The 20,633-nt window shown below is 49.0% G+C and overlaps 1 protein-coding gene across 1 annotated transcript; it reads right to left on the minus strand.

Moving 5' to 3' along the window:
* Nucleotides 1-8,242: 8,242 nt before the first annotated feature.
* Nucleotides 8,243-20,555, minus strand: NRIP3 (nuclear receptor interacting protein 3). Its single transcript, XM_065636889.1, has 6 exons — nucleotides 20,382-20,555; nucleotides 13,473-13,652; nucleotides 12,654-12,736; nucleotides 8,899-9,038; nucleotides 8,443-8,495; nucleotides 8,243-8,344 (listed from the first exon to the last, which is right to left on the minus strand). Exons 1-6 carry the CDS (start codon nucleotides 20,553-20,555, stop codon nucleotides 8,243-8,245), a joined length of 732 nt encoding a protein of 243 aa, XP_065492961.1.
* Nucleotides 20,556-20,633: the final 78 nt, after the last annotated feature.

The raw sequence follows: 20,633 nt of genomic DNA on the forward strand, positions 1-20,633 counted from the left end.
TAAAACACTGACCAGGACCATAAGGAGCCCCACTGAGATATGTCTCAGCCCTCACAGCTAAACTATACCTGAGATCTTTGCTTCACTTGTTACTTAATTCAAAGGCACTGAACAGGACACTGGAAGATGGCTCATGACCTAAATATCACAGCATATGAAGCAGCAGGAGGAGAGAGACAGTATACAGAAGCTTGCTTGCAACAAAATGTGGTCTCCTTTGGAGAAAATTTATCTCAGAGAATGCTAAGTGGTAAATGCCAAGTTAATTAGCCCTCATACATAATTTATTTTTAAAAATACACTGCCGTCTCCTTCTGGAGGAACAAGAGCCCATTTTCCCCTTCTGTTAGCATGAAAAGTCAAACCAAAAAATGTCATTGAAGCCTAAACCAAGAGACATCACTATGCTTTCAGCAGAGGAGTGTTCTGTGAGTAGAAGGACCTTAAAACCCACAAATTTCCTCTCTAAACCTGCCAAGCCAGAAGGCCAAACAGCTCTTCCTAGGACACTGATGACAGCAGACCCACTTCACTAGATTCTCAGACGTCTGCACTGTGGAGACCCAGTTTCCCTGTTACGCCAGCTCCAAGTCACATTTTGACCGATTATGGGTTTTTGCCTCCTGTGCCAGTACCCAAAGAGACTAGTGACAAAATCCTGATAATCTCTACTGGCCTGGATAAAACCAGGTCACGGGGCTGCAACACACTTATGCTGGGCTTTGTCTTCCACCCAGGGATTTTGAAGTGTTTTTTGGCTTTGTGATCCAGGGAAGACAAATGATTCACCCCCAATTACATTTTTTTTTTCTTTTCAAATTAACAGCCAGAGTCATCTGGTGTTGCAGAGTTTCCCTCATGGAGCCTTTTTGCCCTTGTGACTCAATGTGTTTTGCAGCCACCAAGTGCCTGATCACTCTCCTTGCTCCATCTGATCTGTTTGTGGAGGAACAGAGGACCAGGGTTTATAGCAACACTTGAAAATGTATTGATTTTGTCATTGAGAACATAGGTCTCAATATTGCTCTTTCCCTTAAGCAGTATTTTTCAATGCTCTCTTTGCCTGCATTGCCATTGAGATGCTCCCTAGCTGTCAACATCTGGAAAATGTGGTGGCCAGTTGTGCACTGTGGGGTTGCAGGTGACAGCGGTGCTCAGCCCAACCTGCCATTTCCTTACCGCTGAGTGAGTTTTTAGCTGGCTGGGTCCACGTCTCTCCCCTCAGACTTCCTGGCAGCCCCCTCTTAGTGCTTCACCCCTTGAGGGGTGCAACCGCTGCCTTTCTTCTGCCCCCAAAGCAGGGCACCGGGTTTCCACACCCGCTGTGTCACCTCTGGGTCTGCCGCCCAGCAGGAGCATGGGGAGGCTGCAGTTGCAGCCCAGCATGGTCCCTGCGGCTGTGGCACCAGCCAGACCAGCCCAAACAGCAGCACCGTGCTGCTGGACACCGCGACGCAGGGCACGGGGCTGGAGCAGCCTGTGCCAGCCCCCCAGGCTGTGACCCCCCAAAAGGCCCCTCGGTGTGGTCACTGTCTCCTCAGCTGCAGTAGCAGTGTCTGCACATCCACCGCAGGGAGGAGGTTGTTTTCCCCTGTCTTTGAGAGGTGAGAGGAGGTGAGCAATAAATCAGTGCTGGCCCTGCCAGTGCCCAGGGGATACATGTGGGCAGCAGAGGCGAGACACGCAGAGCTGAAGTGGCCTGAAGAGCTCCCCACCTTCTGCAGATACACCATCTGTTTCTAGGATACTCAGCGGTTTTACATTTAATGAGCGTGTAGCTTTTCACCTCTTCCACTTGTGTGAGCTGAGATGCTTTTCCGGAGAGTCCTACCACATCTCACGGTGGGGACAGCCACTGTGCCACTCGCTCTCTCATGAACCCCAGACATCAATCCTGCCACATTCAAAAAAAGGAAGAAATAAAAACCCCACATTGTCCCCCCAGCTAGTTCTCCTGTTGCTGTGGCTTCCTGTCATTCCTGAACTCCTGGTATTTTTAGGTTGTTGACTGGCTTCACACCCACTTTGAGAGTTATGCAGTCTCATCCTGGGGAAGTCATGGCAGTGCCACTCTTGTAATGAAATCGTTAAATCAATTGACTTTTCAGCAATGCTATCTCTAGTGAAATGTCACCGATACCTACAGTGTCATCTCCAGAGTCTGTAGACTTTCATCAGTGATGTGGTTGTTAACAGAAGAGGAGGAGGAGATCAGCACATGGCTGAGCTAGCCCCAGCAATGCACAGCTCATGGGAAAGGGAAAAAAGAGAAAACTCAACTTAAGTAAAGGAGCAGACTTTCAATTGATGGAAACCCAGTACCTCACCTCCATTTATTAAGCAAGCAGGTGATAAAGCAATACAGATCTCAATAAATCAGCAATATACAGCCCTAAAACTTATGTTTATATTGAAATAAATCATCTAGTTATTTGCTTGTGAGACATACAAATCAGATTTGTTTTCACATGTTGAGCATCACATTATCATCAGCAAAACCGTAATAGAAAAGCCCATAAAAAGGACCTCTCTGGAGAACTGTTAGGTAACAGATTACCCTGCAGATAGCTGTGGAGAGACGCCCCAGTGGGTCTGGTTTAATCAGCTGCTCTGCTGGCTGAGGCGATGAAAAAATGTTAGTGCATCTCAGCAGGATACAAAGTGCATGTGAATGATGTTGCTGTAAGGCTACTCCTGGCAATGTCCTCTGACTTACTGCTCAGATCAGCAGCAAGTGCTGCTGCAGAGCGGCCAGCCCAGAAAGAGTTAAACTGGTCAGTCAGGTCCGTAGCTGCTTGAACTGATGTGGAGAGGAAGGTGGTGGGGTCACCAGCAGAGCCCCACTCTGCAGTCCCGGGGTGCTCCTCCTCTGCTACTGCCTGCATGGCCTCAGGTGCATCAGCTACAATGAAATACAGACATGAATTGGGAGTCTAACAGCCACTCTCCACTGGTTGCCCAGATCTCTAAAGTTTTCAGTGAGCATCAATGTCTTAGTCACATTTGCCATCTTAACTGCAGGAACTCATGCATCAAGACCCTACATGTTCCACCAACTTTTTGAAGCACTGTGATGGACCCACTAAGGCTCCTACTAATCTCTTTCTCTTAGCGTGCTTCATCTCCACTTCAGGCACAACCAAAATGAAGACGAGACGTAAGAGGAGGGTGAAGGTGTCTTGTCCCACTGCGCTTTGCTGACAAGGTGAGAACTAGTGCTAGGGAGCCCTTTGGCCAAGGAGCAGCTGGCTCACTTTCCCTTGGGCTGCCTGCAGGGTTGTGCTTGTCCTCACCCGTGAGATGTTTGTTTGCAGTGTGACATCATTCACCAGCTGGGGCATAAATCATTCAACAAAACCCTCCGCCATCCCAGGAGCTTCTCATAACATCTGTTCGCAGCTGCCTTTTTATCTCCTGCATCCTTCTCATCCCAGATCGTTTGAGGCATTGCTCTTTTTTCTCTGTCCCCAGCTACCTGCTAAGAGGCAGCGGGTCCCCCACTTGTGGAGCCATGCCTGGGCTTCCTGCAAACCTGTGCTGGGAGAGGTTGCATGCCTATGCTGGAGATAAGCTGGAGCAAGCACACGGGGCTTGCTGAGCTGGTCTGCAACACTCAGCTGCTTTACTCCTGTGGCCATGCAAGTGCTTGCACAGATACAGGGATCTGATGCTACTGCCCATAGTCTATAATTCATTTGCACTGAAATGAGCATGTCTCCTACAGCAGCTATCCTGTCTTACAGATTACCTTGCCCATGGCAGTAATCTCTGAAAGGCCACTGGCACCAGGGCTAACCCCACTCTGCACTGAAGGGACAACATTTTGCCCATTGATTTTTCATTTCCGTGTGCTAGGACTCTGGTCTCTAGTGTCAGGAATAGTCTGAGTAGATCTAGAAACCCGTAGCAGCTCCAGGAAACATAAGAAATTATTTTTGCCTGTACATGTATCCTCCTTGTTTTTTTCTCCACTTTATTGCTGGAGTCTGGTTTCTTTCTACGCTCAGAAAAAGCAGCCCGACCCCAAGGAGAGCCACTTTTACTGGGCTTGGAGTGCTGCTCTTCCACCAAAAGTTTTTGCTGTGGGGCTTTGAGCAGGGAAAAGGATGATTTCTCATCAGTGAAAGAGAGATCAACCACTACGGAAGCAGCATAAAGCCTGCCTTGGCAGAGACAGCAGGTACCTAAATCCAAATTCAAAGCTTTAGGGAAGACATTGATCTTAGGCTTTTGCTCTTTTGTTTGCAGTCACCTAACTACTGCACATATGCCTCACCTGTCTTCTGCTCTGATCACATTCTTCCCTGGCTTCATCAAGTTTACAACATCTCCTTCACCTTCCCCTGCGCCGGCCGGCATTGTCCCAGCGAGCCAGCTGAGCACGGCAGAAAGAAACTCCTCTCTCCAAAGGGTAAAACTTGCTGCAGCACAAACAGGATCTCACACCTCCTTTGGGAGGGAGATGCACAGCAACAAAAGGCTGGGATTTCAAATGCTCATGTTTTGCCACAAGCGCCATGTGCCATTTAACCTGCTCAGTTAGCATACTCACACTGCCGCTCCCTATATGGTCCGACCGCAACTCCCAACACAATCACAAAAGCACCACAGAGCCCAACAGGGTAAAGACTACGAGAAACTCCCATTCTCAATAGAGATGTGCACTGAAAACAGATAATTGGCATATCCAGGATACAAAACAAATAAACAGCAATAACAATTAAACTTTATTTAGATTTAATTTGACATTTAGCACAGAAATAAGCACGGAAAGAATGAAGTACCAAAATACCAAACTCATAGCATACAAAATAATCAAATATATTCCATATTTAGTGAAATATTTCTACAACACACTAGTGGGACTGCCGTGGGCAGCCCAACCCTGTAAATATTAATATATATATATATATATAGCTGTCTTATATAAAAACTGTATGTAGAGAAAGCACTGAAACTTATCACCAAAATAGAAAATAGCTCAAAATACAGGTAATTCAGACTTGCTAGTCATACCCAATATGGAAAAGAGGTTTCCACCCACTGCAGGAGATAAATATCCAGTTTAGGTGCCATGGCGTTACTGGACACAGACTGGCTAAAGTTGGGCTCACAGGACAGGCTCCAGACCTGAGACGATGGCCATGAGGTGACAAGAGTTACTGGTCCTTGCCCAGGGCTGTTGAGACATTTCCTAAGTGGAAATGCCAGCTACTATGCCAGTGCTTGCGGCTGGTGCTCAGCACGGTGGGATGCAGGGGTGAGCAGCACACTAATGTCTGCAGGGATGCTCAAGCACATGAGCGGTCGCTTGGACCCCCACGGGAGACCCCCCAGCCTGGCTGAGCTGTGCTGCAGCCTGTGCCTGCCTGGGGACAAAGGGTTTTTTCCAAGCAAGAGCTGCCGGAGCAGCAGTCCTGCTCCCCACACACATAACCGGCCCTTGCAGAGCCGGCTGCAGCGGGACTGGCCGTCAGGAGATGCAGAACATCACAAGGGTGTTATTCTGAATTTTAAAGATGCCTCTTCAGCAGATGACAGTAGTTAATTCCCATTAGCTTTTAAAAATCTAGAAAGTTGCTTTTGTATTATACAAGGCCAGGCTCCCCCAGGCAGTACCATACCTTTGTTCTGGTCTGCAAGCAAGCAGCACATGAAGCAGCAACCTTACTGCTACAGGACAGTAACATTGAATGAGATGTTTGTCCTGGTGAAAACTCCCAGCTGCCATGAGGGTGATCAAGGTCAATGTTGTGCCTAAGATCCCGAGCAATTTGTAAATATATATATATATATATAAAATATAGCATTTCTGGCAGCAACACCGAAGTCCAGCTGGACTCAGTAACTCACACGAGCGTGAGCCCGGGTGCTGCTGGTGCCCCAGGCAGAGGCACCAGTCCTGGCACAGGGGAGAACTGGGGGCACGTTGGGGCCATTTGGCTCTATATCTGCTGCCTTCTGGACAACATACTTTGTGCTTGTTTGTTGCTTTTTGGCTTAATACAATGATTAATTTTCCTGACTGTTCCTGCTAGGAAGGCAGCCAAGACCTGCCTGGAGGATCCCTCCTCGGGGGGTTTCAAGCCCCAGTGAGGCAGCACCATGACGGGCTGCTGGTGCTGACCCCTCAGCGAGCCGGGGCTGTGGGAGATCACCCCGGGAGCCCTCCCAAGCTCTCTTTCTGTGTTTCTGCCACGCCACTGCGAAGAAGCCTATAACCCATGAATAATTCTGTAATTGCTCTTTCTCATCAAGCCAGCAGTTGCATCCCTAATTACATGGCAACAATATTATGCTAACAGGATGAGCTATAATTCTTAGGTGGTATTAGCATTGTTATTTTACTCTGAGTAACTTCCTGGTAATGGCCATTTGAATGTGGCAATATCAATTAAGGGAGTATAAATGCTTAGCCTCTGAAAAAATCATTAATAAAAATTTAGTTCTGATAGCCTCTAATCACAGCTAAATACAATTACTCATACGAGGCCACTATAAAAAAGTATTTTTCTCATCAGAAGAAATACATAAGGTCTTCCCAACCATTCATAATAAAGAGGACACTATATAGAAAAGTCCAGAAAATAAGCACACATTTGTTTCTCAAAACCCATAGATAAATATGACAATATCTCTAAATTACTGGCTACTGAACAGGATTTCATTTAGCTCTACTCAAGCTGTAGCCTAGTATAAATGTTTTCAAAGCAGCGTGCTGCTGTTTCATCTGGAACAGCTGCACAGGATTTCTTTGATGTCAAGCTCTTGTGTGGGGACAGTGCTTCAGTTCTCTTTATGCCTCTGAACTCCTGAAACAGGAAGGAAAATACATTCAATATAACAGGTATTTTGAATGGAAAAAAAAAAAAAGGCAGAAAGATTTGGCCATGAATGCAGTACCAAGAAATAATTCATCACTGCAGTGGCGACAGAAGTACAGTATACCTCTCACATCCGTGTTTCAAAGGATACAGGGAAAACATCTTCTGGTGTTACACTGCAGCACAACCTACTTGTGGTGCTGCACCAGGCGCTCCCTGGACTCGTGTGCTGGCGGCATCTGTGGCCACAGAGCTGCCCTCGACACATGGTGGGTGGGTATCAGGGGCACATGGTGGATGGCTGTCAGGGTCACACCGTGGGTGGGTGTCCAGGGCACATGGTGGGTGCACATGCCCTCCTGTCCTGACTCCCTGTGCTACTGTGTACACCTTCCGTGTAGTCTCCAAGGAGCGTAAATACAATTAGCTGGGGAAGGTCTGCTCCTTTCCTGCTCCTGACTGGGCTCCTCAAGCTCAGCAGTGCCCAGCACAGCAGGTTCGAGCTGCACAGGGACTGCAGGACTTCCAAAATGACTGTGGTTGGTCATGACAGGCAGCTAAAAGTGCTGCCCTACATCATTCGCCAAAGAAGATTTCTTATGCAGTGAGCAAACATTTTTTTAGATGGATGTGTCTGCAGCACTCATTGCCGAGCAACCAGAAGTGATGCCTGTGAAGCCAGAGGGGCACGCAAGTGCAAATCCTCCTCTCAGGCACCTGGTGCCTGCAAGTTTCCTAAGTCAGAGGCAGGAGGCAGCGAGGTGTCTCTTCTTCACAGTGCTCAGCGAGGAAAAGCCCCGTGCAGTGCCTGGAAGGAGAGGGATTGCCTTACCTGCTGCCTGCAGAGCCAGCTGTCACAAGCTACACACATTAAGGAGGTACCAGAGCGGACAGCACAGATTTCTCTTTCTGTACAGAAATAAGGCTGAAAAAGTCAGGGTCATCATGAGCAGCTGGCAGGAGGGCAGCCGAGGCAAGGTGGGGAGAAGAGGCAACACCGTTATCTCCAGGCAGGATCTCTCTCTCCTGCAGTTTGCAAAAGATTCATGTGGGCTTACTCACCTTGCTTCATAAATGTTTTCCAGAAAAAGGTTTGTTTGGGAACACTCTCAAAGCAGAGCTCAAGGAGTCTTTCTAATGACCTCCAAAAAGTACATTTTAAGACACCCTCTTTGCTGTAGAATGCTTACTGGGGGAAAAAGAAAAAGGGGGAGGGGGAAGGCAGCAAAAGCTGAAAAAGGCTGCTGGAAGAGCCTGGGACTCTGTTTTAAAACTCAATCCACTGATGAAAACAATTTCCGCCAGTGCCAGTGAGCTCTTGCCTGCCAGCAGCGAGGGTCTCAGGGCTCCCCCATGGCCATGCTGGGGACGCTGCTGTCAGGCTCTGCGGTGCACACGCAGCTCACCCCCCCAATAACTTACTGCTCTCCTTCCACAGCGCTGCCACTGCCCACAAATGGGATTTCTTCCCTTTCTGTCTTCCCCAGAATGAGGTGGTGCTTCTCCATGTTTATGACACACTGTAGAGAATAAATGCCTTTAGGTAAGAGGGAAAACTGCAATTCACAGTGGTCCCAGCTGCCCCAGCAGAGGTAAAAGCCCTGCTGGAAATTCCTACCTTCAGAGATTTCAGTGTCTGCAGCCCAAAGGAAAAGGGTTTCTCATTGTCCTCTGAAAAACAGGAATATTCAGATTTACACATTAAAAATGTTCTCCCATGCTGTCAGTGACTCCATCCTTCCTTCACAGCTGTTCTGCTAAATAAAACCCCGCTCATAAAGGGACTGAGTTACCCTGGAGGGGAAAGTGATCAAACGAGGGCAGGCGGACTCGCCTGCCGGGAGGCACGGTGGTCGCTCCATGGGCACGGCGGAGCGTGAGCGTGGTGCTGCGAGCACAGCCCTGCTGAGCGTACCCTCCCTCCATCAGAAGGGCCAAACAGGGATTATTTTTTTTTCCAGAAAAGCAGTATTTCTATTTTAATGTTAACATGTTTCTCAAGTTTCATTTTTTCCCCTGGGGTGAGGGGAGCAGAGCCCCAGCCCGGACCCGAGGAGCACACACACACACTCACCCACGACGAGGGCAGCGCACTCCACAGGGACGGCTCCCAGCGTGAGGGTGAGGTGCTCGATCTGGCCGATTGCCCTCACCTTGTACGGTAGCGAAACCGCCTCGTCATCGCCAGGGAGTGCTTTGAGATGCTCCTTTAACCTGTGCGTTGGAAACACTTCTGACATGAAACAGACACAGTGCGGCTGCTCCAGCAAGGAGCAAATGGCTTTTGGAGGGTACTTACACCTGAAGTGCCCTTAGCTTACTCGTGTTACCACACCATTATTGGAAAGCTGCTTTCCTGGCAGCTTTTCTGTGACGGTCTGCACACAGCCAGCAGCCACGTCACACCACAGCACGATCCACGACACAACCCTGGGGCCGCATCAGCCCTTGCCCCAAGCAGAGCTCCTCACTGGATTCTGCCTTTTACCCGAGGAATCCCTTTTCCTATATTTCCTCCAGCCTTGCTGCTGATCTAAAATCACTTCTAATGCAGTGTGGGCATAAGCAAGGGATATTCCTCTCCAGCTGCCACCCCTGGAGCTGCCACCACCACGTCCCCATGCCTCACAGCCAGGACAGCGTGGCCGATCCACGCTTGTTAGCAGGTGCTGCTGCTGGGTTTATTCAGAGGAAATGGGGACAGATCAATCACATTCAGCTCAAGAAAAGGAAAAAAGAATGTCATGGATATCTCAGGTACGGGTGTTTCTTCTGTGTACACTCCAAGAATAAGTCCGACAACACTGATGAATTGTTTACCTCCAGTTTCTCTTTTAAACTGAACGAGAATCCAATAGGAAGGCACTTCAAGGCAGTGATCTCTCTCTCCCATAAAAGCTGTAGCGCTTTTCAGCTATTTGACGTACCTGTGTACTGAGCTGCATTGCAGCAGCATGTGTGTGTCTGTTCATTCACCCTGGGGGGACCAGCCCCCTCAGAGGCAGAGGCCCCAGGACTGAGGTGGGATCGCCCATGCCATTCAGTGCAGGTACAAGGACCAGGAGAGGTAGGAGACAGAAGGAGCTCGATTCCCTCTGCCACTTCCCTTAGAGACTGGCTTTAAAAAGCAGTGGGAACACAGCAAGAAGTTGTTTATGTGCAGCTTGGCCCTGAGCTGGCTTTACTTGGGCCCGAGACAGGTTGTAGTGGCCTTTTTTGGTACAGCCAACTCAAATGACTTCTCCATCCACTCAGGGGAAGATGTGTGGTCTTTGGCTGTGGTCTTTGTTTCCCCCCGTATGTCACCGCCACAGGGCACCGGCCACGGTGTCGGAGGCAGGACCTGAACAGAGCCGAGATACAGCTGGAGGTGGCTCCTCGCTCTGGCACCCGCTGACCCAGGTGGTTTTCCCAAGTGTGACGAGGGCTGCAGAGGGGCTGCAGGAAGGGGACAGAGTAAAGCCACTTTCAATCAAGCACTTCATCACAGCTGAGGCTGACCCAAAGACACAGGGACAGCACGTGGGCGATGCCTGGCTGAAAGCTGGCCGGCAAATTGCAGCGAGGTGAGGACAACCACTGATGCATGATGCATCTTGGAGTTGGGTTTGCAAGTGGAACATCCCCAGCAGTGTGCAGTGACCAGATCTGCCCACGTAACAGCTGCACCCACACCTCTGCAGAGGACTTTTTGTGCTGAGGCAACCTGCGAGATAACCCCACCACATTCCTCAGGAGCAAGGGAAAAAGCTCACACAGCACCATGACAAGATGCAAAACAATTTTTGAAAAAGGGAGAGGTTGAGCCTGTGCCTCAGGAACACACACGCTGTTTTTAGATGCTGAGCCCCTAGAGACCTCAGCAGCAGGTCCCATCCCCAGAGCTGCTGAGCCTCAGACGCAGGCAGCAGTGCTGACAAAGCTCACTGCAGGGCCCTCCTGCCCTGGCAGGAACAAGGGAAAAATTGCCTATCACGCCTCTTCCCTGCTGCCTTCCAGGGCTGGATTTAAACAAAACTCATGTTTTATCGCTGCTACATGCGCTGGACTGCTTTGAAGTAAAACGTCCTGGAGCAGTGCCTGTTGTCACACAGGACATACCACAGCGATGGCAGAGTGAGTCAGGCATTAAAGCCCTGCTTTTAACCCGCTTTGTTAATCTGGCTTTAGCTTCTGTCCCCACAAACAGCAAAGGAGCTGCAGGAAGCTGCCTGCAAGGCAGCCCTGCCTGCTGCACGCCTTGGCTGGCAGCATCAGCAGGACAGGCATTGCTCTGGCCACGCTGCTGGCACACACAGCATGGCTCAGGCACACGCAGCATGGCTTCTTGCACACACGGCACGGCTCCTGCACATGCAGCACAGCTCCTGCACACATGGCACGGCTCCCGCACACACGGCACGGCTCCTGCACACATGGCACGGCTCCCGCACACGCGGCACGGCTCCCGCACACGCGGCACGGCTTCTTGCACACACGGCACGGCTCCTGCACATGCAGCACAGCTCCTGCACACACGGCACGGCTCCCGCACATGCGGCACGGCTCCCGCACACGCGGCACGGCTCCCGCATGGCCCAGGGTTCGAGAGGTCCCAGCCAGCAGTAACCAAAGCTCACTCAGTGCTGATGGGTAGCATGGGGAGGGTCTTGTAAGTGCAGCTGTCTAGCTGAGGGCTACAAAAGTGGTCTCGCTCAAATCAGGAGGGAATCCCCATAACCTGAGAGCAGAAACTGGCTCTAACCTATTTCTTAAGTGCTCTTTGAAGGGCAGGACTGCAGAAACAGACTGGTGCTGCAAAAACTGCATAGGACATGCATGAGTAACACAGAGAGCAGATGAACTGCCACAGAGCATCGCTGTGCAACTCAGACGTGTTGAGCAGCTAATACAGCATCTTGAACGATGAGACCCCTCCAAATGCACTGCTGTCATCCATAAACTAGGCTGAGCTAGTGACAAACTAGCTGTCACAGTCTGTGACAAGTTTGTGGTAAGTGCAGCCACCTTCCAGCTACTAAACACTGTTGTGCAAAGAAGTTAATTACTGTCTGGACAGACAAGCAGGCACCATTCATCCAGGGCCACGCAGTAGTGCTCAAGGAGCAACGACAATTGCTTTTTGCATAATCACTGCAAGTGGGCGATAAAAAGCAATGACTCCATGGGAATAAAGTGCCAAAATCTGCTCGATACCCTGTGAGCTGATGCCTGATCCTGCTTCTTGAAGATCAGTGGGAGTTTTGCCACAAAGGGCTGGCAGTCAGCTCTCTAACACTACATAAATACACTTCATTTCCCTTCAACCATAAGAAATTTGTTATTGGGAGTAGCATCATACAGCAAAATTCAAGCACAGGCATGTATGCAACCACTCAGCTGCTTTACACCCAGTGCTGGGGCCAGCAGTGCTGCAGCCGCCAGCAGGAGCACAACGGGCAGTGGGGACCCACAGGGTAGGGCTGGGCTGCTCCAGCCCCACACCTGCCCTGGGGACATAGAAGGCCGGGGAGGTTTCAGCTAATTCACAATGCACTGAACGACAAACAGGCAGGCACTGAAAAAATCCAAACGCATCCAACCCTCTGAAGGGATTTACTCAGAGGTCAATAAGTTGGTACAACTGGCTTTCTATTTCAGCTCCCTGCAAGGACATTTAAGAATAAGCCAGGATTTGGGTGCACCAGCAGGCTCAGGGCCTTGCCTGGGCTCAGCCCAAAGCCCAGAATGGCCATTGCTGGTGGTGAGCAAAGCCCCAGCCCTGAAGCACTGCCTGTGCTGCCAGATATCCCAAGTTCCCACAAGGCAGAAATCCAGCTGAATATTTACCCAAGTCTGTCCAGGCAGGCAGACGACATGAGGTTGTGCTGTGAGCCGGTGTCCACCACAGCCTTCAGCTCCTGCCCCGCACACTGCAAGAACAAGCAGAGATGGGAGATGATGTGTGGGATACAGGATGAGCGCAGGGTGTCCAGGGTCTCTGCTCTGCACATAGTGGTCCCCACCAAAATGCCAACATCTCCTCGTCCCAGCCCATCCGCTCTCCACTGCACACTCTGTGCCTGCAGAGTATTGCCTCTTCCACTCCAGGCACTCAAGAGTTGGCTCTCGAGCTGCTTTTTGAATAAGGTGCTGCTACTGAACAACATGGTGTTGGGTCCTGAGCGCTTCCCGGCAGAATTTGCGCCTGCAGACAGCAGAAGGGGCAGCCCCAGGTGGGAGGGGATATTGTGGAGAGCAGGAAATACAAAAGAGTGTAGGGGTAAGAAGGAGAAATGTGAAGTTACTTTTGGAGGAATGGCACTTCAGGAAAACAAACAGGCTGTGAGCACAGGAATTCACCATGGATAATTGCTCCTCGGGGTTTCAGCATGCTGCTCCAGCCTGGCTGCTCCCTCCGCCCTGATGTCCAAGGGAAGACATCCATCAGACACGCTTTCTCTGTGACACCCAGGTGGGTGTCTGTGCCACACCAGCCCTGAGCTGCAGAGGGAGAGCATCTCTACAGCTGTGACAGCCCCGGTGGTGCGCAACCCTAATCCAGTAATGTGGAGAACAACGACGAAGTTTGAGGCTGTTGGAAATAAATTTTTTTGGGGGGAAAAAACCAAACAAACAATACACAGAAGGCCGGGCAGGGACTATTACCTGGCAGCTCACCACTATGAGCTCCTCATCCTCTGTTTTCCCTGAGCTGCCCAGTTTGGTTTGATTCAGTTTGTTGGTCTGTGCAGAGATATCACTCTTAGGAGTCCAGCCGCCTCGGCTGCTTCGTAATTTTGATAAATTAGTCTCCATCAGGCGCTTCTGCAGGATATTATGTGGTTGCTTTAAGAAAAAACAGACACAGAAGAGCAGAGTGAATTCAGAGGAAAGCCACAAAGTGACCTGCATCGCCAGCCTGCTTGTGGTGCCCATGGCCAGCGCTGCTCTCTCAGGAGGGATGCCCTGAAGTCTCACTCTCCCTGATTTCCAGACTCCATGTCCTCTTCCCAGCCTACATCTATGTGCTCTCCTGCCAGCTCTGGCTTATCTGGCTTTGACTAAAGAGAACTACTTTATATTGGCAAGGGAATAATCCTTTCAAAATATTCAGCAGAATTTGGAGGGATGCTTTTCTTTTTCCAAACTCAAGTTCATGATTCGATTTCATATAGGAATTCAAAACAAGTCAGGCTTTTTCAAACTGGTGTTTCAGTTGTAATTGCCTTCAACTTTTGATAAGGGTATCGGGAATTCTGCAGTGATGTGAAAAGTTAAAACATAACAAATTACCTTTCCAATGACACACACCACCTAAGAATGAAAAAGGTGTATGAACTTACTGAATGAACACAGATGCTTTCACTGACCACTGGCATTGCTGGCATAGGAAATACCTGTGTCCAGCCTTTACATGTGGCAAAGCTCTTTGTGTGAATTGACCCAGAATTTAAGCAGCTAATTTGGGTGTTTGTGCATTGGCTCTTACATGTGAGTGAATCAGGCATAACTGCAAGAAGAGAGCTACACGTGGTGTCTATTGTCAGACCCGGTCTGGCCTTTTGATCAGAATTTGCAATTGCCTTGCATCTCTCTTCTGTCCACATTGGTATTTAGCTGCTAAAGGTGAGTAAATGGGACCAATGCTGGTGCCATGCTGCAGAGGGAGAGGAGAGGAAGGAAGAGGTAAGATGATCTGAGGTAGGTGGGTAGGAATTCTCCCAGAAACCTCCAATGCTTTGTATGGCAGCTTCTTGCTTTCTCTGTCATTTCCATTTGCTCTGTGTGAAGCACGTTGCCTCCCAAAATTTCCTCCAACTGCTTTCCCAAAAGCCTTTTTATATTTAATGTTCATCACGGGCGGATGCACATAGTCTGCTGGAGGTGAAATGACTCTGCTTGACTATCTGCTCATTTCTCTGCCTGGCTAATCTCCCCTTTCACTCCTCCCCCATTACAACCTTTTCCTTCTGATTTTAATTTCTCCACAGTGAGACCTTCTTACTGGCTCACTCCTGAGTATTTGCATTCATATTAAATATGCCTATGTGTCTGCAGAGACATCTAAACCATCATCCTGAGGGAATTTCAATGGGATCGGGACAACTTTGAAAACCTCAGGCCACGGTTCCCAAGTCAGCCAGCACACACAGTGCATCTGTGCGGCGCATTAAATAACAGCACTCACAAGAGGCTAATGCAACTTGGCATCATCCTAAAATAACTGCAGCCACGTTAGTGCTTCAGGTCCTGCTGTAGGCTTAACACAGGAGGTTAAACTGGACCTGACTGATGAGATCGAGTAGATGCAGCCAGTGGTCACCAGAACATGTAATCTCCTTTTTTCCTCACTTTTCACTGTTTTCACTTTTGCATACAACCTAAAACTTGAAAGGATATAAAATTTCATTACAATTTTCGGTTGCAGGTGCTAGAGGGCATGTCCTGTGTAAAGGCAATAACACATCTGCAATCCCAGCAACGCGGAGAAACCAAATCCATCATTGTGCTGTCTCCTTCATGCACAAAAAGTAATGAAGCTCCAGCACTGCTCTGGTGACCACTGCCTTCCCAGTGAGACTGAACAGCAGAAACCAGTATTACTTAACAGATGAAAGGCAAGCAGACTGGCTCTGCTAGCAATGGACCCTGTGCTGAGGGACAAGCAGATCAGTTTGGAAGTGAGGACTCCCTCACGTGAGGCAGAAGCTGTAGGTGCACAGCACGGTGATCACCTCCAAGGCTCCTCAGCTGAGCAAAAAATGCAAGTCAGGGTTTGCTGACAGCAGATGGCATGTCCTCCTTACCCCTTATGTTTACCTGCAACTGAGGCACATATTTGGAGGACTAATTCTACACAGCATCAAAAAAAAAAAAAAAAAAACCACAAGCAAACAAAAACCCCACAAATGAAGCGGTAGGTAACTGGAGAAGTAGATGAGTGAAGTTCCAAGCTGTCCAGAAGACAGTGGTCACCTCCTCACACCCAGTTCTCTCTAGGACTGAGAGAAATTTCTGAATGGCATCATCCAGGACAGTCTGGGTGCTCTCTGATCTGCTGGAGAAGAATAAGTCACAAGTACAGTCATCATTGCTATTTTAACAGTCATCTACCGTTGATTTAAGCCTAAATTTTTTTTAATACAAGTTCTCCTATGGATCGTTAACTAGTTACATTTGTGTGTTTTCTCAGGCCCTGGTTTTATGAATCCTATATGGGATCCATCACCAAAAGGAAAAAATCCAGGACTTGGACAGCACAAGTTACCACTGCAAATGGGACTGCCTTTTGTTGATGCTTGCTCTTCTGAAAGCTGCAGCAAATCCTGCCTTCGAGGAGACAAATGTTGCTTACGTTGTGCTCCAGTACAGAAATAACCTAGCAAGAGGGGGCTGAAAAGGTTCCCTGCAGCACCATCCTGTCTCAGGCTATTAATTAGTTCGCTTTAACTTGTATTTCCCTTGACTCTCGTGTGCAACAGAGTGAGAGATGTTAGTCACGGAGATGACTCAAGTGATGGATACGTACTTGGTAAACAGATAATGTGCCAGAGGACATTTGCAAACGCACATTTTGCTGGAAAGCTGCAAGCAGATCATGTCTGGGAGGGAGAGGAGGAAAACCTCCCCATGACAGTGATGGGGAAGGCAGCCGTGTTCTCCCTCCAGCACAGGCCAGCCACACAGCCAGGACTGGTGTCTGGAGTAACCCAGATCACCTGGTACTGTCTTTCTATGCATCACAAGAAAACCTGTGAGTTTTATAAAAAAATAAAATGTTACATACTATTGTGTAAGTGGGGAAAAAAAAAAGTAATTTCTTAGTATCATTCAGCACAATATAAATACAAACCAGGATTTTTTTCATAAGATATCTCCCTTTCCATCCCCAAGACTTTGTAAAACCTATAATCCCCTAAAAACATCACAGTAGAAACCTAAAAGTAGTGAGTAGAGACACCAGCTATTGCTGAACCTATTTACCACTGTCTGTCAAAACCACGAACAACTCTGTCCAGTTTTGTTCCTCTCTAATTTATAAGCAAGAAGATCGCTGCAGGTTTCCCACTATTTTGGTTTCTAGATATCGGGATAACAAGACCTGTCAAAATCAGTTTCACTCAGGTGGAGACAAAGGTCAGGGAAGATGCCAGTTCCTCCCCTCCCCAAACCCTTCTCAGGAGATTCGCCCTCTCTTCTGTAACCAGACAGTAGAAAAAAGGAGTTTTACCACAGCAATGGAGCTCACCCCAGTAAATAACCAATTTCTCTCTCTTCTCTCCATCCTCCATCCCAATTCACCTCTTCTACCAGCAGCCTGTGCTCACGTGCTGTCAGCCCCTCTCGCAGGAGGGTGAGGTGGGACAAGAGGTGCCACCCGCTCTCCTGCGCTCCCCGGGTGCCCAGGCAGCTGCCAGGTCCCTGCCCAAGACAGTGCACATAGCATCGAATTTTTTTGCATTTTAACCAAGACACAAGAAACTCTGGGGAGTGCACTGCAATTAACTGCAATGTTGAACCAGCTACAGAAGCAGGGGATGGGGACAGGGGGGCACCCTGAGCTGCGCTGAGGACCCGGGTACCCAGAGGAGGCTCTTGAGGGCATTTTGGGAGAGGAGCAGTGCTTTTTTTGGTTGCTATTGTTTGTTACCATTTATAACTTTGTTTCCCAGGTTGTAAACTGATGTGGGACTGTTTCAGGCAAACCCCTCCAAACCGGTCCAGCAGCTCTCAGGGCAAGGTTGGGGCATGAAGAGGAGATGCCGATGGACAGCACGCCCTGCCCAAGCCAGGCAGGGGGTCATGGCTACAGTGTCAGGAAGCCCAAATCCCAGCTAACAACCCTCTCATGCCAATTTTCTGGGCTTTGAGGAGGAGGCTAACAGTGAGGCATCAAAATAGAACAATTTATGTTCTGTATAACCAGCCCTACGTTTGCCAAATCCAATGTGTGCTATGTTATAGTTTGGTATTATGCTAGGCAAACAAAGTAGAATATGAAAGGAGAGCGAGGAGCTGGAAGAGTTCAGTCTAACCCAGAATAATATACTGAAAAATATCGGAGACTTAACATAGATAATTACAAGTATTTATCAAACCTATACAGGGCATCACCAGGAGAGCCGCTCCAGGAGCCCAGCAGTGACACACAAGCTGGGGGACGCCGGCACACCCGCCCCAGTGACCTGCAGCACCCGTGCACTGCAGCCAAGCGGAAGGGGATTTCTCCCCAAAATTGGAGTATTTGCTGCCAGCTGTCACGCAGACAGACAATGCCTGTCCTCACCACCTGTCCCCACCTCTGGGAAGCTGTTACCTCCTCTCTTCTCCTGCCGAGGCTGCTGGAAAACCCCCACAGGAAACCTTGCATTAATAACACCGGTCACGTCAAAAGCCCTTCCACCCACATCGCCACAGCTGTCATGCAGCTTCAGACATGAAAATGTGCTGCTTTGTTAGGAGGTGTGCCGTTATTCACAAGAAAGGCGTGCAAACGCCCTGAGCAAAGACCCCTGGGCCTCCTGACCGCACAGCTCAGCCCCTCTGGACCTGGACCTCTCAGTTTGGGGCTGTGCCAAGGTGGAGTCCCACATTTCAGAGGCTCTTGGTGCTTCTCCAGTCTCAGAGACACACGATCTCCCACTCCTCCTGGGGACAACTCTTGTGACATCCGGGCAGCCCCAGTGCCGGGGAGACATGGTGGGACCTCTTGAAGCCATGCTCACTGCCGTCCTGGCGGTGCGCAGTGTAGGCCTGGTGGTGCTGGCAGCATCACTTTGCTGCGACACGACCCACTGCAACAGCTCCGAAATTCACAGCGTCTTCTCTGGGGCTGCAGGAACGGGCCTGAGCACATGTCAGTGCTGCTGCTTTGGGGACTCCCCATACATCCCATGAGGCGGAAGGCCTCAGTTACCTTGGCTGTGGTGGGCTTGCCTTGGCCACATGTGCCCACTGTCCCATCGCCACTCGCTGTGGCATGGGGCCAGGGTGGTTTTGCAATGGGGTGGCCCATACCAGCTCGGTTCTCGCGCCATCCCCAGCCAGAGACCCACCGCAGCCAGGGCAGGTGTACGCCTCTGCCACACCACACCTCGTTTTGTCCTTGGAGGAGATCAGGAGCTCTGGACCTCCCTAGGGCTTGGGCACCTTCCTCACAGGGGCTGTGGGTGTAGCAGGGGCGATGCTGCAGCCATGGCTCAGCCAGCACAGGCACAGGAGCAGGGGGGAAACCTCGGGTGACATTTCTGTGACCAGGACCGTGACAAGGATCCCCATGCTCTGACCCTGGCACTGGGGCCAAACCTGGTCATCGCTGCTGCAAGAACAAGGACTTCAGTGCTCAGTGCCCCTGGCTCCTGCTACCTGTTGCCTCTCTCATCTGGGCAGAGCAGAAATCCCCATCATCAGGGTCTCAGCCCTGCACACGGTGGATTACTGAGCCATGAAACGTTATTTAGACTCTGCAGATAACAGTAATGACACCACTATCATGCTCTGAAAGGCACTTTGTAACTCCCCAGAGAGATCACTTAATGGTGACCAGGAAAGCTCCTTCCAAGCCTTGCCCTGGGCAGGAGCTTCACTCCCTATGACTGAAAAACGTTTGGGATGTCAAAACAATCATGTCCATGTGCACTGCAGAGAACAGCCAACTCATTCCACTTATCTCAGCCAGGCAGAGCCAAGCCTAACCAAAAGGAGCAGGAAGGCTGTGACAGAACAAAACTACCCCACTGAAAATGAAGATTCACTTTTTCCAATGAACCCGTATCAAGCACTGAAAGAAGCAAATATTGTGTGTTACAAGGTGCAAGAATTTTGCAACAATTAGGGAAAAAAATATAGGAGCTTTCCTCAGTAGAATATATTTTCTAGATTTTGTTCCTTACATCAGAACTTTTGATATTACATTTAAGTATAATTTCTCATTAGAGAAAGGTCAAACATTTGTGCGCATTAGTATTTAGAAATGCTCTCCAGCCCCTGGACATGATGAAGGATATTGTACATCAGCTACATGATCACATGGATCATCGCATATGTAAATATTTAAAACCTAGAATTATGCTTCTTCATTGAAAAAAAAAAATATATATACACACACACATAAGCCTTTATCAAAGCATAATCTTGGCAGGTTTATATTTTGAAGTAATAATGACTGCACTTTACTGAATCTTTTATGATTATATGTTGGGCATATATTTGCATCACAGACAAATGTGTGTGTATATATGTACGTATTATATGAAGCCATTTTGATTTGCTTTGATTCAGAGAGAATTTTAATACTGAAAACAGTATTCTGTTTTTTTTGTAAATAATTAAAAAAAAAAAAAAAAATTCAAGTGCCAGGCATCTGAAAGCACCTACTAGCAAAAAGCAGCCCTGGCAATAACTAGCATCATATTTATATTCCCTTACCATTACATACAAAAGCCTCATTTTTAAAAATCAATTTCCACAAGCAACCAACTTCTCCTCCCAACAGAAAAACGGCAGGAAGAAAAAAATAAACACTGCCCTACCAGCTGCTTAAGTCTCCTTCCAGTAAACACAATAAAGCCTTACAGTATCTTTTGAAGTCCCCAGCTTCTTCAGTCCATCCAGAGGGAGAAGATCTGCAGAATCCTTGTGAATAAACTGAACCGCCTGCTTCATCCTCCTCTGCTGCCGGAGAGATGCTGCTTCCCTTATCTCCACTTCTTTCCTACTGGGCTCTGTCAGGATACCTGAATAAAACATCTTTCCACCCGCGTACAGCTCGCTTCTCGAAGACGCACTTCTCAGAGAGATGGAGCCGGGGAGATTGTATATCGCCTG

The sequence above is a fragment of the Caloenas nicobarica genome, chromosome 5 (genome assembly GCF_036013445.1).
Source record: "Caloenas nicobarica isolate bCalNic1 chromosome 5, bCalNic1.hap1, whole genome shotgun sequence".
In the NCBI taxonomy this organism is placed as follows: Eukaryota; Metazoa; Chordata; class Aves; order Columbiformes; family Columbidae; genus Caloenas; species Caloenas nicobarica.